The following is a 19,082-nucleotide window of genomic DNA, read 5'->3' as shown; positions in this document are numbered from 1 at the left end:
TTTCCGTAGGAGGAGGAGACCAAATGCTAGGCCAGTTGGTTAGGGAGTAGGATTATAACCACTGCAGCTGAGCATAGAGAAACATGGAATAGTCAGCAGGATGTGATTACTGTCACTTCAAATGTAGGCACTCTTGGCTCTTCAACAGTGCACTGCGACAGCAGTTGGGAGGAGAAAAGTGAATTGCTAAGATCGCACCAAGAAGAAGAAAGAAGGGGAAAAGGAAAAATAATAACTTTTCCTCCCAAAGTCAGGTTGACATGGCAAGTTCCTTTTGAATGAATCTGGTTTGCATGTTCAGAAAATAGTGTTTCAGCTCAACAACACAAACAGATATGTTGGAAACAAAAGATTATTTTACTAAATTAATCACTTTAAAAAGTAAGGAAGAAGAAGAAGCTAAGAACACTGAAAACAGAGTGATGTGGAAAGTCTTTGGTGCTCAGTGTGACAGAAAACTGAACAGAACCATATGGATAAGATCCAAACAACTGTTGGCATCATTTCTAATCCCGACTGAGGGTGATAAAGACAACGGACATCATAAAAGGAGTGCTGTATTACAAACAGGTACCCACAGAGAACAACATACATCTGAGTTGTACTGTATGGCTATACACCAAGTCCTTCATATCAAGGTCCTACAGGCCTAAGAATTTGTTACAATAGTTCAGCCACTAACCTCTCTACCAACTCCTTTTTGACTTTTGCCCTGAGAAGGACCAAGTGCAGCAGTCAGGTTTCGACTCGCTTTAGAGTCATCCACATACTGAAGAGAGATACAGCAAGCCCTCAATTACACTTTAAATCAGTTTATCCTGGCTATTATTAACCTATTTCCATTAGTACTTAATCATCAAAAGATGCTGAAATTCAAATATTTCTATGTACCATATATATATATATATATATATATATATATATATATATATATATATATATATATATATATATATATATATATATATATATATATATATATATATATATATATATATATATATATATATATATATATATATATATATATATATATATATATATATATATATATATATATATATATATATATTTTTTTTTATTAACAGAAAATCACAGCATAAATGCAGTTGCGCCTAAAAATCTCGATATTATATTTTCAGCAAAACTGCACAGTAATTAGGGTCTCTCTTTACTTGCATATACAATACCACTAAATGAATATGCAGCAGATGGAAGTCAAACCCTTTTCTGAATGACGATAGTGGCTTAAGGAACAGGTTTGCTGATAGGTGAGAGAAATCTACTGGGCTAGCAGAGCTAAGGGCACTGCCTGGAGACACAAGGTGCTGATAAATGACAAGTCCCAGCTCAGTAACCAGTAGACTGATGTTGGTTTTGCTACAGACTGCAGTGGGCTCCTCCGCTGAAGGCCCAATCTCACCATGGCTTTTTTGTTGTTGTTGTTGTTGTTGTTGTTGTTAGGAGTGTTGATGGGAGTGAGAGGTGGAGTGCAAATCCAGAGAGATTATTTGGGATCTGTTTCAACTGAACATAATCAGACCTATTCTGCCTTCTTGTGTTGGGATTGGTTGGAATCTAAGAAGGCAGAAGACGGAGAAATTCTCAGAGGAGTCGCAGTGACTAAAAGTCCACAACACACACGCCGTCCTCAGACTGGCGACTGCTTTGACTTACTGCATGATGAAGCCAGGCTGGGGGGCCATACGTGGTGGAGGCCTCTGCGGCAAAGAAGGAGGGTACTGAGATAGAAAGTGGGTTGGGTAGCCAGATGAGATGTTAGGAAAGGGTTGGCCCGTTCTGGGAGGAATTGGTGGGTATGGTGAGGGTGAGTAAAAGACGGGAGGCTGGGGGGCAGTAGTTGGAGTTTGATCTAGAATTGGTGCTGGCTGGGATGGAGGAGGTGGGGGTTTCCTTCTGGGCTGCGCGACAGGGGAGGAGCCGTTGCTTTCCTCGGTGAGGAGGGAGGCTGCTACCGACACATCCTGAGATCTGGAGGTAGTGACTGATGCCTGCGGGAGCCGCTGGCCCTTTAGCACCATCTCCTGCAGCTTCTCAATCTTTACCCTTCTCAAATGGGCCAGCTTCCGCTTGTTCTGATACGCATCAACAAAGGAGTCCAGGGCCATGTTGTTATCCAGGAATGAATCAGCCATATTCTGGTGACAAAAGTAGATTTAAGATTGTTTAAGAGAGAGAACAGAAAAATCCCTTCTGACTATTAAGAGGAGAGCCAACATGAGTCATGAGGCTAGAAGTAGCATCCACGGAATAATTACAGCAACAAAGCCATTCACTCAGATTAACAGCAGGGGGGTTTAACATTTAAAACAAAGTAAAATGTCAAAGAAGGGGGATCATAAGTAATGTCTTTTTAAACCAAAGATGTTTACTCTAAACTAGATGTTCATCGTGTTACATTCAGAACATGCTGCATAAAAAAAACGCGTCAATTACTGTCACTTTACAGTGTTTGTGTAGTTGAACAGACATAAAAAGGTGACTTTAACATCAGGCCTAATTTATCAGAGCTTGAGACAAGCCTGCCTGAAATCTTTTGGAGCCCCTGCCAGCAAACAAATATTAACTGTTGGCAAAGTTAAGCATTAGTAATCTGTTAAAAGAGTACAAGGTAAACCAAGTGATTTGATTGCAATGTATTCTGTTGATTTATAGGACTTTGCAGCCCTTAATCATTTCCGGCCTCCATACTTTTGTCAGGTCACAGGATGTTTTAACATTAGCTGTAGCACATGTTTAAACAGAACCTGAGAGAACTGGTTTCAAGTACTATGCTCCCCACAAGTGGAATGAGAGGCAAAAACTGAAAAATCTAAACAAAACAACTACAAAACAACTAAATTTGAGTATTTACTCCTGACTTTTATATATATTGTCTGTTAAATGTTCTGTGTCTGTTCATTTTCAATCTGTAAGCCTAATCTTATACATGGGTCTTTTTTGTATCAAAGTATTAAATTTTATTCCTTTGACTAGGGGATTTTAGTTTTGTATTAATTATTCAATTTGTCCTCACATGTGAGCTATTAAAATAAGAAAAATAACTATGGATAAAAGAGGAAGGATTCAATGTTTAATCAATATTTTTTGTTGTTTCACAAGGCAGAAATACTAGAGAGTGCTATAGTGAAGCATAAATTCTGATCACAGCTCGTGATAAAACCAGAGAATGCAATGAACAGTGGAAGAAAATATGATTGAATGTGTATCTCGCACATTAATATAACAGCTTTTCATCTATCTATCTCTATCGAGATAAATAGATTCTCGATCGACAGATGCCTCAATCGATCGATCGATAGATAGATGTCTCGATCGATAGATGTCTCAATCGATAGATAGTTGTCTCGATCGATCGATAGACATAAATAAGCTAATTGATCCAAGTATCAGATGGTCTGATTCACAATTTTGTTTTCCAGCTAAAAACACTGAAATGACATCAGTGACAAAAAGGGGAATTTGAATAATGCACAGTAAGATTCAGTCAGTCAGGACTGATATTACACCCTTTTATTACATCCAAATTATATGCAGTCTACGTATACTATGACATGGTGAATTTAAGGAGATCATCTTATAATGAATAGAAACCACACCCTGCCTAAAAGAATGTGTTTATTTTTTTAAGTCCTCATTGCTCCAGATATCAGTAAACAGCTTGATGCACCATAGGTGCAGAGATACCTGCAGGTATGTGTTTTGAAACCATTTTAGTCAAGCCCCAGAAAAAAATAAAGCCAAAAATAAAATAAGAATATTTCCTGTGAGGATGTGTTGGATGTGTTGTACACAGCTGCCATTACAGCTGTGTACAACACTGTGTATTGTTAGTATTTATTGCCAGAAGGGTCGAAAATACTGGCACATTCTAATGAAATAATCGATGTAAATACATGAATAGAACTCAGCCAGCGAATGATTAATATGAGGCCCTGGTGTCTTAAGTTTAACGACGACTGCACTACTGATGGCAGAATAAAGCAGGTTGAAACAACTGGTGCACATGAACAAACCCAGATGGTTCTCTTGTGGGAAATTGTTATAACACGCTAAACAAACCATGTCTGAATAATCAACTCTCTTATTTGATAGCTCTGTTGCAGAGAGCCAAATCACGACCTCTGCGTAAGTTAGCCATTCACTTGGATAAGTGCTCTCTAACAATGAAGCCTATGTACAGGAGGAAATCAAACACCAGAGAGACAGGTATGTGAATCGGTGTCTAATGAAGTCATCCATAAAGAGAAAGCACTATATTGTAATTCTCACCTCTGTTTCCTCCTCTATTTTGGCTCCCTCTGCCTGCAGCAGGGCCAGCAGTGTGTCCAGAGAACCGTTTCCTGACTTGTGGTCTGTTAAACAACAAGACAAAACAGCAAAAATCTATTTATTCTCTTGGTCCGGAACAGAGCAAAGACATATCCTGTCTTGTTGGCATCTTAGCATCATGTTGCATTAAAGTTGGTAGCAGATAAAGAAATATATGCCCTGTGTTTTCATCATGTCCACCATACACACTCGGCAAAGGACAGAAACACACACAAACATTCAAGAACCAAACTTCAAGTACTTTAATGTTTACAGGGTGCTGCACTTTCTGTTAAAATTAAATTTGATATCTAAAATGTAGAGTTATTAAAATGTGTTGTAAAAAAGTTGTTGCACACTGGTATTATTTTACATGGTTTAGATGTTATTTAAAGCAGTGTTTTCTTCTGCCAGAGCTACATTTGTAATTTTACAGTACTACAATTTGTCTTCTTCTTTAGAGATTCTTTTCAAGTCATTTTTGTCACAAGATTCCTGTGTACTGCTTATAAACTACTCACAAAAGCCTGGATTATGAGTAAATTAGCTAAAGAGCTCATTTGCCTAAAAATAAATAAATAAATAAAGCCCAAAATATTTTCTTAACTCTTAAGATGAAAACAACGCGCTGGTAATAATAGGTTTTAAGGAGCCAGTCACATCCAGCAGAGGCAGGATAGATGAGAGCTGCCAGTCATGATCCTGTGACTAGGACATCTAAATAGGCATAATGCTTCTCTGTTTGCTGCGAACTTGCAAAGCCCTGATGAGTCAAACGAAACTGACTCGGTCTCTCTAAGGAGGAAGCCTGTTTTGTTTGTATTCCCAAGAGCGACTGTAAGTCAACACCAGCTGGAGCTGGAGCTGCACACACATATGGTGGCAATGAAACCAGTGACACATTGCTAGTTACTGATTTCTGCTACTACTTAGTAGCTCATTCAGGTGAGTCGACGAAGCTGTAATACAGACCCGAAGGATCTCCAGTCTGACTTGATATGCAACTGACTTCCATCAATGCATGACCACAAAGTGAACACAGACATAGTCTGAGTCATTTCTGCACTAGTCACTGCAACTCATGCAAAGTAATTTTCATATTCTGGCTTGTCCATCCAACTTACTTAACTACACTAAAAATCAACCGCTTTCGGTTTGTGCCTTCAGGGGTCACCACAGCGGAAGGTATCCGCACGTTGATTTGGCATGAGTGTTTATGCCAGATGCCCTTCCTGTCGCAGCCCTCCCTTTTTTATCTGGGCTAAGGACCAGCACCAAGGTGGCTGGGCGTGCCATCGCAGCAGCATTGTTCCTTGACAAATAATGAGGGACTGTTTCAGTCTACATATAATTAGACACTAAAACATCTTTCTAAAGTAAAAGCTCCATGACAAAAACCAGAGATGGTCAAGAGGATGACTAGAGAATGTTAGAGCCACAGTAGGTGACGTTACACTGTCAGCATAATGATGTAGCATGACGTTTGCTTAATGCCTTATATTTTTACTGTAAACTCCAAATTAAAAAGCAGATGAAGCCATTATTATTAATATTAATTCAAACAACAGTGCGAGGAAAGGCAGTGCGTCTGTTCATGACATGTACAAAAAGCACTGAACCACTTAGGAATTCTGTTCATTTCTCGCATGGGGCCCAATAAGTTGAACATAAGTCAGCCGAAACATATTTATATTTCTTTCTTTAAACTTTCGTTACTGATGATCTTTAGTTTTGTCAGGTTGTACTTTGGTAGAAAATTTTTGAGCCAAATGCTGATGTCAACGCTTTTTGACGCTTACAACGCTAACATTTTGAGAATACAGATAACACAGAATATGTACGTTTCTGGAAGAATATAATAGAAACATGCTCCAAAACTTATTGTATTGTGGAGAAATTAACTTTAAAAAAAGTTTGAGCCTAGTTTGCACTTATAAACAGAGAGTTGTTTTTATATTAGAATATTTTGTAGCATTCTCATGTATTGTAATTTCATAATGTAGGCTACCTGAAGTGCTTGGCAGAGTATAAATGGGCATATCAGATCAAAGAGGACAGGGCACAGTGAACTGATTTCAAGTTGCATTTTGCACCATTCGATTTTTCTAGATACTAGCTTAGGGCAGAACAGCAGTGGTGCGGTTAGCGTTAGTTTGCATCTTTTCCCCTGGCTTGCTTGGGTTTTCTCTGGGTACTCCGGTTTCCTCCCACAGTCGACAGGGAATTCACAAAAAGGTGCTTATCTGCCAAGGAAAACTTGTAGGAAAGTATTAACAGGGTCATGTAGTTACATCAAAGCAACCTGGTGCAATTCATAAAAGCCAGTGCAGTTGACCATTAACCTTTTTCTTCCCTTCGTGCATCCTCTGCTGGCATTTGCCAAGGGTGGTGGGAGGATTCACTTTTTCAAATGTGCACTTACGCACAAAAAATATATATTTCACCTTAATGCAATGCAGTGTGAAGTACATTTTACACTATGGCGGGACTGAGCACAAGATGATTACACATAATCGAGACAAGAAGCTGCCTTACTTGTGTCCAGCAGAGACAGACAGGAGGGGGAAAGGGAGAGTTTGGGGGCACCTACCTATTTCAAGAGCTCTTCTTAGTAGTATTGTATATAATATAACTTTAAAGACAATTAGGAAAATAGAAAGTCATGTATAACACATAAAGTGACACTAGTAATCATTACTTTTGTTTTGAAGTAAATCAGAATGATGTTCAAGTAAATGCAACTCAGACACTGAAAGTTGCAGAAAATATTACATTATAGTGTATTGTTTGAGATACAGTACAAAGTAAGTTTTACTTGAAATAATTTTGTCGTTTGAAATATTAGTACGTCATCCTAAATATACAAACTAAATTGTAAGTGTACTACACTTAAAAATCATTTCTAAGTACAACATATTTTCCTATTCTATTCCACTTCATTTTTTTTTTTTTTTTGGAGTAAGGTTAGCTATTTAGAATTTATAGTGCAGGTTACGTTAGCTATTCTTCAAGCAACATCCAGTTTTAATTGTGTACAGTTTTTAGTTGAGACTGTCATTGGTATGCTCTTACTCATGGCTTGGATTTTGGCCAAAATACCGCTTCCTGTCACTTTTCATTAAACTCCTGTACATGCTCAGCAAAATAACAGCTTCTCTGGTTCATAACGGTTAAAAAATATAAATGGATTATGTTTAGGTGTGTGACAAGCAAAAGAAAATAACAAAGAACAAATAACAAAACGTGTTGACAAAAGGTTTGGCCAAAGTGGCTTCTCCTCCACCCTCCTCGTATCACTGTGGTGCAGCTTTCCCCACAAAACCACTCATGGCATTTCCCAGCTGTCTGAACATGTGCTCCCTCCTACCCAACAGCACTGAACGCTTTACCACTGCAAGAAAGACTAAAACGAAGGCTTTCAGACAGTTTTTTTGTGTTTGTATGTCACTTCCAGGTTTAAAGGGCAGCTTCAGTGATTTTCAGGTTCTAGGTTGTATTATGTATTATTGTATTGTAATATGTATTGTATTAATCTTCCACATACTCTCACTGCTCCTCCAGATGACATCATTTGGAGGAGGTTTTTAGCTAGAAGCAAGGAGATATTGCTGCAATATAAAGAAGGCAGAGACAGGTCTAATACCCCCAATAAACACATACTCTCAAACCTACAACTATAAGAATAAAACTTGGGGAAAAAAAAAAAAACTCCAATCACTGAAGCTGCAGTTTAACAACAAAACTGGCTCATTTGATGGTGAAAAACATTAATATACTGTAAAGGCCATTCCTCATATATAAATCAGTGTGGGCAAAAGTCCTGGTAATAGGGTCCTGAGGAATTACCTGAAAAACCAGTGCAAAGTGTAACAGATGGCATATTCAGATAATTTCCATTAAGCAACAAAGGAGATGTAATGAATGGCACTGTGTGCAATATCAAGTAAAAGGTCAAATGATTTTATTGCTAACTATGAAATGCTTATAATAACATGTTTGAATGATACCGCCACTTTTTAACAAGCTTGCCAAATTAGATAATACAAAACTTATCGAAGTCCATAACAAGACCACAGAAGACAAATACTTGGTTCCCAGATGCAGCACACATAAAGAAAACGGCAACAAAGTGGGGCAAGGCACTAATGATTAACTTCACATAAAAGCAGCGGGTGAGTCACTGGCCCTTTTAAACAATCTGATCTAAGTGGGACACACATGAAAATAACTTAAGCAATCTGTTGAATAAGTCGAGAAATGTTTTTTGAAACATTCCAGAAACGACTACTTGACCAAATGTATTTTTTGTTGGTAATCCAAAAGATTCTCTGAAATTCAAGTTGTTTTGCCAGACTTTACTAACTAGCCTGAAAAGAAAACCTACAAAGACACACAGAAATTAAATTCTTGACTCAAAGCTTATTTACACAGACTCGTTTCTCTCATCTTCCATAATAAGGTGATATCAGCAGCATTCCTCCACACATACTGTGATTCCCTGATTGAGAAGAGAGCCTGCCTCAACAGGCAGTCTGAGCCTGGAGATCAGGAGACAGACGAGCGAGCCCACGTCCACTTCTGCTATGAATCAGAGGCGAGGGAGTTGGCTTACCTCAACATCTTTTTCTCAATTCTTCACAATTCTTCCTGTTGGTCCCATAATACACCACTTCCTCCCATCCACTGTGGCGGTTTTACACCAGCTTGACTGGCAGCACAATGGCCCAACTGTCATGGCCAAGAGACAGTGGATGATGGTGAAAGAGGATTGCCCCACCATTTTGGCCTCTAGAGCTTAATGGACAGTATAAGGGGATACAAGACACGATGATGGGAGGGTGGTGCCGCTTGTGTAACTGTACTCAAACAACAACAACACTGAAAGCCACTGTACGCTGAATCTCGCATCTGGGTCAAACGGCTACACATTTATTTCAGCTATGACTATCACTGTCTGTCGCCAGATGCTGTGAGGCAAATCCACAACAAGGACGGCTGGGTGGGGGGGGCACCGGGTAACCTACATTTGACACTTGCTGACAACAAATGCAGACTGCAGCAGCATTGTAGGGGGCTTTAAACATTACAATGCTGATTCAGATTATAATGTAACTCTGGGTGATATATTAAATTACTTTGATCAATTCAATTTTTTTAAATAAAGTAAAAATGGCTAAACGGAATACAACAGATTACTACTCTGCTGTTACTTAGCAGCAGGGGCAGCAGCAGCACTAACAGTAATGATAGTGATGTCAGCTGTGACCATTTCCTCGGAAACAGTTACCACGGAAGGTGAAGAAAAACAAAAAATACTAAAGAAAGGTAGTTATGTTATTCCCCAATATGGAAATGTCAGACATCTCACCTCCGCCATCTTTTACTGCTTTTGTGCACATGCTTCATAGTAAAATCAAGTAAAACGCAGTCTCTTTAAAAGGAGTAATTGCATTAGGCAAATAACTGATCTGTTGGATTCAGGGACACCACTCATAGCTGAATATGCAATTGCTATGGTTGGACTTTACTTTTTTGTGATTGCACAGTTTCTCCGAATGTTTCTTTATAATTTTTTACCATATGTAAAAAGAAACATCCGTAATTGTGATGCGTTTCTTTATCAATATGGCACATATTGTATGGTCCCAGTTAGATGGGAACAGCATATAATTTTATAAAGTTTTAGGTTTTTTTGGTCATATCGTCTAGTGATGATATGAAAGACAAGCTAAATGTTTTAATATGAAATTTGAACACACAACATTTTGCTAGAAGAGAAATAATCATCTTTTTTTATGTCAAAGCTATTCAGACGAAGAAGGACTTTGTACTGTTCACTTGAAAATAGCAAGCTATCAGAGTCTGCATGCCTTGCAGGAAAGGAGGCAATGTCAAACTTTTATAATCGCAGCAGAGTAGAATGGCTGGCATCCTATTTTAAGATGGCTGCTTGGCAACCACTGCGTCAACACTGTCACATGTACTGTATGGCAATTCTGTCTTTTCTCTCCTCAATCACTCACTCCCCCACCCCACCCCCACACACACAGTGAGGGTGTGTCAGTGAGGGTTATTACAACCCTATGACGGTTTCTTTAAGTGAAGATCTAAATGAGGTCTGGAACTTGCTCAACCTGAACAGAGTTCAATTGCAGTGACTTCGTAGCAACATGACAACAGGGCTTCTAGGAACAGAGCTGCTTTCATTGGAAAGTGTGGGAGAACAGGCCTGTTCAGCATGTGTTCAAGCAGGAGAGGAAAGAGAAGAAACACTACATGATAGCTCCTCTTTCTATGAATATGACAGCATGAACAGATTCATTCTTAAACTGGAAGCAAAAAACCTGTTTTGTTCTATTCAAATAGTAAGAAAAACAGGTTGACAGAAGTTTAATTGGCGACTATTCTTAAATTCATATGTCATCTACTATTTTTACAAAGATGCCAAACATTTGAAAGATCCAGCTTCTTAAAAATGTATTAATCCCTTAAGACATTCACCAATGTTTTTTACTTACTAGAATTTGTTCTTAACGTATGAAATCAAAGCGAGCAAACTTTCAGACATTTGAGTGCTTATTACTGCATCTTTATAATTAATAATATTGATAATGATATTAATAGTATTAATAAATGATAGCTCCTCTTTCTATGAATATGACAGCATGAACAGATTCATTCTTAAACTGGAAGCAAAAAACCTGTTTTGTTCTATTCAAATAGTAAGAAAAACAGGTTGACAGAAGTTTAATTGGCCACTATTGTTAAATTCATATGTCATCTACTATTTTTACAAAGATGCCAAACATTTGAAGGATCCAGCTTCTTAAAAATGTATTAATCCCTTAAGACATTCACCAATGTTTTTTACTTACTAGAATTTGTTCTTAACGTATGAAATCAAAGCGAGCAAACTTTCAGACATTTGAGTGCTTATTACTGCATCTTTATAATTAATAATATTGATAATGATATTAATAGTATTAATAATTGTAATAATTTTACTAACAATTATAGTGTTTTGAAACTAACAAATCCCACATTTATACTTATATTCACTTCACACAACATCAGCGTGGAAATGTGGTGAACCACTTCCCCATTTGCCACCACCTCAACAAGAGGATGTGCACCCTGAATACTCCTGGCACCAGACAGCAGACTGGCTCTCCTCAGATAACTCTGGGCAAGCCTTAATATACATTTCTTTGTATGACTAATGCCTAAACGAATTCCAAAATATTGCCAGTGCCAGTTCATTACACTCCATTAACTGATCAACTGTGTTCAGCCTTAAGCAAGAAAAACAAGGCATCTGAATTAAATCGCCTGTTATAGTCATTTCTACCATCAGCTGAGGTTTTGTTCATTTTGCACGAGAAATGAACTAGTTATCAAAAATTATTTAATCATCAACAAACGAATGAAATAAATGGGTTATCAAGTGGGTCTAGGAGATTAAGGCTGTGTCTGAAATTACCTTCTTCTCCTTATAGTGTGTTTGCTATCTTGTAGTAGTGTCAGAGTATTAAGTGTACAAACTGATCTATGAGGGACAGATATTATGCAATTTATATCTACATTATATGGGTAGTGCTATTTTTAACATTTTCAGGGTATCCTTGGACCAAGTGGTTAAGAAGCATATAACACCAGCAGTCTGATTCTGGCTAGGAACTCTTGTTGGATATCATGCTGCTATCTTTCTCTGCCTACATATGCATCTATTAATAAGTGCTCTCCCTTGATTGCAGGTACAAAATAAGATAATCTAAAATATTCTACTAATGTAAACAATTTGATTTTACACTATTGCACTTTCTGCCATGCACTCATCAGTTGTTAATGACCATTGATACGATTGTGGCAACATTTCATAACGTGTTAGCTAGTATTACAAACTTATGACCCTGAAATTGACTATGCATTGAAAGTTTTTACTCAGTCTTGCAATACTGTACCTAGGGTGGACTTGCGAAGTTGGTAGGACTCAAAGTTCTCTTGAAGACAGCTGTACCGCTTAATAAGCTGTTCTTTCTTGTGCTCCAATCTGGGCTGCAGGGCAAGGTTTTGCTCAGCCAGAGTCCGGTTGTTAGCCAGTATCTTCTCCTTGCTTTGCTGAACATCTTGCATCTGCAAAAAGAGAACCCAACATTTCACTGACATCTTTTTTACTATTATTATTATCATCACTTTTATCATGACAGTCATGACACAAGAAAGTTTTCTTACATACACTACTAGACTTAACTTTAACCATGTGGGAAGGTTTTTGAAGTGAACACTATGAATCATCCCAGAAACTGCCAGTTTTCTCACATCTCCCACAATCCTCCTCACAGATTTTAAAACGACAAAATCACAACCACGAATGTGTCAGAACTTTTTAAAATCTGTGCCTCTACTACTTTACAACAAGAAAGAAGACTCTCTAAATTAAATTTGTTTTATGTGATCAGACCATTTCAGCACTGGGGGACAGACTGACTCCAAAACAGATATAAAGCATGTGAGGATGGACTTATCCAGATGTAATACTACTGTGCTACTAAAGAAAACAGCAGACATTTGAAAAGTCATAGTTGGAAAACCCCGGGCAGTTCAAATGAAAGATGGCGGTCCGAATGGATGCAGCGGCCCCTCTCACCCTCTCTCTCTCTGAGTTTAGTGCTCAATATTGTAAATTCCAGAGCGTGTTCGTGCATTTTGTATTTACATCCGTGTATGCAAAATACAACATCTACATCACCCACACTACCTTCTGGACATAAGGAACAAGGCAAAACACCACTGCGTTTTTTTATACCCACCTCAACCGTAGAGCCATTAGCTTTGCTGGTGACACCTCACACCCTTTACAATCTTCTCCTGCCTTCAAGGAAAAAGGTGCCAGAGCCTCTGGGCCCGCTCTGCAAGACTGTCAAACTGTTTCATCCACTAGGATGCTGAACTCTACCCACTACATCCCCCCATTCTCCCTGCACACCCCCTGTAATTCACCTATTAGACAAAAAGACTCTTTGCACATAAAAGAACTATTACACTCACTGCCAAACTTGCACCTTACTGTAGCCATTTACACCTCGTCATATTTGCTGCTATTGGTCTATTTGTTGCACGGCATTTTTACACTACACTATCCACATTGCACGGAACCAGAGTGTGATGCTGATATTGGGAAAATCACTGTAGCACTTGGGTGTATTAAACATTGTACCTTTCTGACTCAACCTACATTCAGTTGGGTAAATCCATAATCCAAATAAGATCTTTTCCACAATGCCATCTAGGACAATGGAGCTTTGTAGAAATGCTGGTATAGCAGTGATAACACAACCTGTTTTCTGAGGCTGGCATAGCTGTCGGTCCTCCACGCATGCGCAATATCAAGATAATTACCTGTAATCAGTGTTTTAATATACACGGAAATAAATGTAGAAGCAACTTTAAAATTTGATTGATGAAGGCTGATGTTGTTTTGGCACTAGTACAGAGTTTTATCACGTTTAACAAAGACATAATCTTTGACCAAACATAGTCATTGTAAGGCTTCTCGACTATAATAAATAACTACTACACAGCAGCGGGATCGATACGCATCTCAGGCTTCCCTGCCTCGATGCACAAATTGAACCTTAAACCTACCATAAATATTAATGATGTGCTGCTTTAATCCAGGTTTCCACTTTGACAATGTAGAAGGTTGGAGGAACAACATGCTACACTGCAAACAGTGCACAATTAAATACACTAAGAGCTCCTGTTACCCCTCATATGACTTATCGCACACATCCAGACAACACATACCGTATGTAGCGATATAACCAGAACTGGGTGAGAACATGTAGGAACAAGTACACACACACACACTGGACACACAGACACACAGGTTGTACTTATGAAATAGTTTGTAAAATATTCTAAGACATCCCTTGTTTAGTGGTCTGACAGAATGGGGGGAAAACACCATTTGGAACAACATGTAGGAGAAATTATAACTATTACCACTACACTCTGCATCATCATATCCTGAGGTGACCGGCCCCCTTTTTGAAAGAGCTGATTCGCTCATTCATTGAGGCCCGCTGAAGAAGGAGACCTTAAATAGCATCTATAACTGCAGGCTTGTTCTGTCAAAGCAAACACATAATTGTTTGCTGGGAGGGAATGCTCTCTAATGCTTCATGCTCTCCAATCTAAGCTGGGGTATTCATAGGAAATGCAGGTTAAAAGCTACTCTGAATCAAGCAAAGACCTGAATATGCAGAGCCTGTTCAATATAACCCACAACTGGACCCAGGTCAATGTGATACACCACTAACAAAAAAAAAATAAAACCTCTAAATGTGGAAGTACATTATGCTTCAGGCATTCTTATGCTCAGATGGCAGTTGTGTCATCTTCCCTTTTTCTGTGTAACCACCACCTCAGCCGCAAAGCTTTTCACAGGAACTTAAGAGTATTTCCGTTGAGAGGCAGAAAGTGAAACCCCAATAAATCTGAACTAGAAACGTAATGAGGTGTTGTTCTGAGTCCTCCACAATATCATCAAGTTTTCTTTGAGAAATGAATCCAAATATTATTACCAGCATAATAAATCAGGAGGTCAGAATGAAAGCTGGTGTTAGCTTATTGCAGTTTTTAATATGGATGTTGACTAATTTGACAAGATTTGAGGTAATTATGTAAAGACCAGCACTGGGGCACTTGGTTGCCTCCAAGTGTGCTAAAGATGTAGGGATGTCCTGCTGCTAGTACCAATATATGACTAGCACAAATTCTCCAATACTGCACACAACAGCATGTTAACCTCCACACATAGGTGAAGGTGGAAGAATGTCTGCTCCTTTATAAAAAACCCCAGACACTGCGATATTTTCTTGGCAGAAGAATATACAAGGGTTTCTGTTGTCGCATGACTTGTGGGTTTGTTTCCTTTGACCATCCAGTTGTCTCCCGTGTGGTCCTTCTAAACTGTCCGAGACAAGAAATCTATGACAGTTGGTGTTTAGTGTAACCTGTCCAGTATTTGAAAGTCTTTAGGCATGTCCCCACTACTTTTTGGACCAACACTGTCTCCAGTTTCTCATGAGCTTAACTGTGCAGTGAAAGCAATTCATACTACAGGCAAAGTAGTTTGGTACCCATATTAGTACTCGACTGCATCTAACAACTAACAGCTGTGAATCCATTACCTGATTTTGCTTATGTATGGTTATGACTGTAGACGTTTTGGTTACAATGGAGCTCTATGGTACAGATCCATACGCTAACATCAGGTTTTGCATTTATAGTGAACAACAACAACAACAACAACAACAACAACAACAACAACAACAACAACAACAATTTAAAAAAAACAAAAAGGTTGAATGGTTGTCTGTCTCTATGTGCTAGACCATTAACTAATGGATGGATGGATGGATAAAAAGTGTGACTGTTTAAATCTATCATGGACATAAGTAAGCAGTTTACATTCAGCTTTTTTGAGAAAGATAATTTCTTAACGCTCAAGTAAAAGGGAAAGCTAGTTTCCGAAATGGGGTAAGGGATCCAAGAAACCCAATTTCCCTATGAACACATACTTCTCTGCCACGTTTAAGCGTAATCCGGCTTCTAATCAGCTTTCTCCAAACGCTTGTGCATAACAAAACGGTGCAGACAGAACTAAGCAACTGAATGAAATGTTGAATGAGAGATCATCAACTGAACGATACCAACTTTTTCTTAAAAACAAAGTTTGTAAAAAAGAAACTTTACACAAAGTCCCGTGTAGAAGTCTAAATAAACTGCTTTTCGCAACGGACGTTTTTGGTAAATCTGACTGTTTTTACTGTGAATCAGCTGCGCATTTCTCTCCCCTCTGTCTTCCTCTGACTCCCTATATGCTGTCACTCAGCAAAAACAAAAAGTAGGACGCAGCATTTTCTGTCACTAAAACCAGTGAGCCAGGCTTTCAAAATAAGTCATAGATATTACAGTAGTTTTATGCTGCATGCATACGCAGATTTGCAGTAACCCTTTTTCTTAAGTGCATGTAAACTCTGTTCCCCTACTACGTCAGAAAGTGGATTTCTCCCACTCACCTGATAATTTTAGTGCGTATGTATATACAAATAAAATGCAGTCTATGTATTTTCCCTTAAAGAAAATGGTATAACTGAACTCAAACTACAGCAGACCGATTCTCCACTAATTCATTTCTGGATTACTGAAGACCTTGAAAGTGAGAGGTGTTGCTCATCTTACTCTCAACACACTTCAGCATGTTAGGTATAATACTAAGCCTAAATGAGCTGAAACATCATGTGGTGACATTAGAAACTGGGTCATCTTCAAATTTAGATCACTCAGGCTTTAACTCAGCAGACCGCCAAAATGAAGCCAACGCCAAGGTTTTTGCTGAAAAGCAGAGGTCTTCCTATTGTGCCTCAAAAAAACAAGCAACAAGGAGCCAACTTTCACACGAGTCACATTCAGAGTGTGGCTACTATGGCTGAACATTAGCAGCATACAATAGCATCTTTAAAGTATGGCACACTTAAGGTCACATCCATGACTGAAAGAACAAGATGCACGGAAAATAAACAAATTCACGGCTGTACTATTTGAATTATTCAAATTGCACGGCATGTGCTGCCGTCAAAGTGTTTTGCAAAATTAGAAATATATTGCCTATACGAAAGCATGTGTCTGACTCTGAGGCAACAGTGTGTGCCCATATCTTACAGCAGCATACTCAGCCGGTTATTCTCAGCCCTCTCAAGTTTCGCTTATGCCTTATGACACCTACTGCCTTTGTTCGTATTCAGTGTATTACCAAGAATTTCCCAGATGGTTTCAGCTTTGGTTCAAGTCTTTTCTTGGCTGCTTCTCTTGTGTCTTTCTATCTGCCCCTCATTATCTTGTGTCTAACATAGGTTCAATAACTGCAGTGTCATTTCAGCAGACCCTCCTTCTATGTCACCTATGGGACGAGGAAAACGAAACCATGGAGACATTAGGAAAGGGTGTGGATCAAAAAGAAAACAAACAACACAAAAAGCTGGTTCACAGCACTACACTGATAGAATACATCTAAATACTATTCTGTACTTTTGTTGCCTTTGCAAAGGGAAATGGATCTAGTGCATTTGAGCTGTAGCTTTCAGTTTATCATATGTGAGAAAAGAGGCTTTTTAATTACATTTTAAAAGGGTGAGTCCTCACTCCAACACAAAATGAGCTTAGGTTAGTCTGCCAGAGTGAAAGCCACAGCACCATGACAACAGAAAAAAAAGGCTTGTTTGTAATTACTGATTAGATTCATACTGTTAAAAAAGGGAAAAAGACAGTTTTCTGAACACCTGGCACTTTAGTGTAAATACAGAGAACGATAATGGAGGATGTGATGGGACTGATTCAGCAGGAGGACACCGACACAGATTAAAGCCCACACTGGAATTGGCTATTTTGGAAGAAGCAGCAGCATGGGGAATAATTAGATGCCCAAATCCTGTATAACGCTTCTAATCTGTCAGCCCTCCTGCTTGATATGCCACATTTCTGTGTGTGGTAAAATCGTTCAAAGGACGATGACTTATAATCTCCCCATACATGGAAAACCTGAGGCTTATCAGCTGCTTGTCATGATAAGCACAGACTAAGTGCAAAGCAGGTACACATTAATTAGGAATTGCTAAGACCTTGAGCAAGGCCACTGAATCTAAATATGATTCTGGCCTGTATCAACTTGTCAATTCCCATTAACATGACTTTCCCAACTGGATCAAATACTCAGCGCATATAAAATACAATTTCAGACCAATTCTGACTGTATTCAATAATCTGGCGAATTTGGCATTAACTTCATTCCCGAAACTATGACATGGTGCAAATAAAACATAACGTATTCTAATATTCTAAGTACAACTGAGCTCAAACAGACTTTAATCCCCAAGTGTCGGTAACGTTATAGTCTAATTGTCAAAGGTCAACCAGAATATAGCAGTTTGAAGAGTGGGACCATAACAAATGTCAAAGCTAGTCCACGAAATTAGTGTTTTATATATATAAAAAAAGAAGACTAAATATGTTGTTACTCATACATCTGATGCGATATATCGATCATACACAGACTTGTTGTCTGGGTCCAACAACGTCGCAAACTGTCCATTGACTCGTCATGTCTTCAAACTTGAGACAATGCTTGCCCCCCGCTCCGACCCAAGGTTCACTATTTGTAACCCATTGTGGTTTTAGGAACATTTGCGTTAAACACATACAGGTATCAATAATTGAGCCCTTGATTTCCAAGAAAGCATTTCCGTAAATGTACCGAGCGTGTGCTGGCAAAGCACAACAAAGGGTTGAGGAAAAACAGTGGCCGAGAAAAGGAGTCGGCAGCGACATGGGACCACAAAAGCGTTTAGCCTCACGTACCTCGTCCATGTCTTGGATCATTTTCGTAAGTTTTTCATCGTCTTCCAGAATCTCGTTAAGCTCAATTATCGTGTAAGCGCTAAACCTGTTAGAAAAACTAGACATTTTCGCTCTTGTTGTGTGCTTCTCCTCGGTCGGGATCCCTCTTCTCGCCTTGCAGGTTGTGACAGCTGACTGAGCTTCCCTTACAGGAACTACACAGGATACAGGCCCACCGATGCCTTCATGGGCTGTCGGAAACGTTGCAATCACCAAACGGGCACGCGTTTTAAAGACACTTAGAATGCTACTTTGGAGCTACATGTAATAATAATAATAATAACAATAAT

The 19,082-nt window shown here is 38.8% G+C and overlaps 1 protein-coding gene across 1 annotated transcript; it reads right to left on the bottom strand.

The window, feature by feature from the left end:
- Positions 1 to 1,035: 1,035 nt before the first annotated feature.
- On the bottom strand, positions 1,036 to 18,946 carry vps37ba (VPS37B subunit of ESCRT-I a). The gene is made up of 4 exons (XM_067521965.1): positions 18,754 to 18,946; positions 12,294 to 12,465; positions 4,294 to 4,376; positions 1,036 to 2,159 (listed from the first exon to the last, which is right to left on the bottom strand). The coding sequence occupies exons 1-4, from the start codon at positions 18,856 to 18,858 to the stop codon at positions 1,674 to 1,676; spliced, it is 846 nt and encodes a 281-aa protein (XP_067378066.1). The 5' UTR covers positions 18,859 to 18,946; the 3' UTR covers positions 1,036 to 1,673.
- Positions 18,947 to 19,082: the final 136 nt, after the last annotated feature.

Source organism: Channa argus, chromosome 11, assembly GCF_033026475.1.
Source record: "Channa argus isolate prfri chromosome 11, Channa argus male v1.0, whole genome shotgun sequence".
NCBI classification, from domain to species: Eukaryota; Metazoa; Chordata; class Actinopteri; order Anabantiformes; family Channidae; genus Channa; species Channa argus.
The sequence above is the reverse complement of the archived record's forward strand: the minus strand, read 5'-3'. Positions and strand labels throughout refer to the sequence as shown.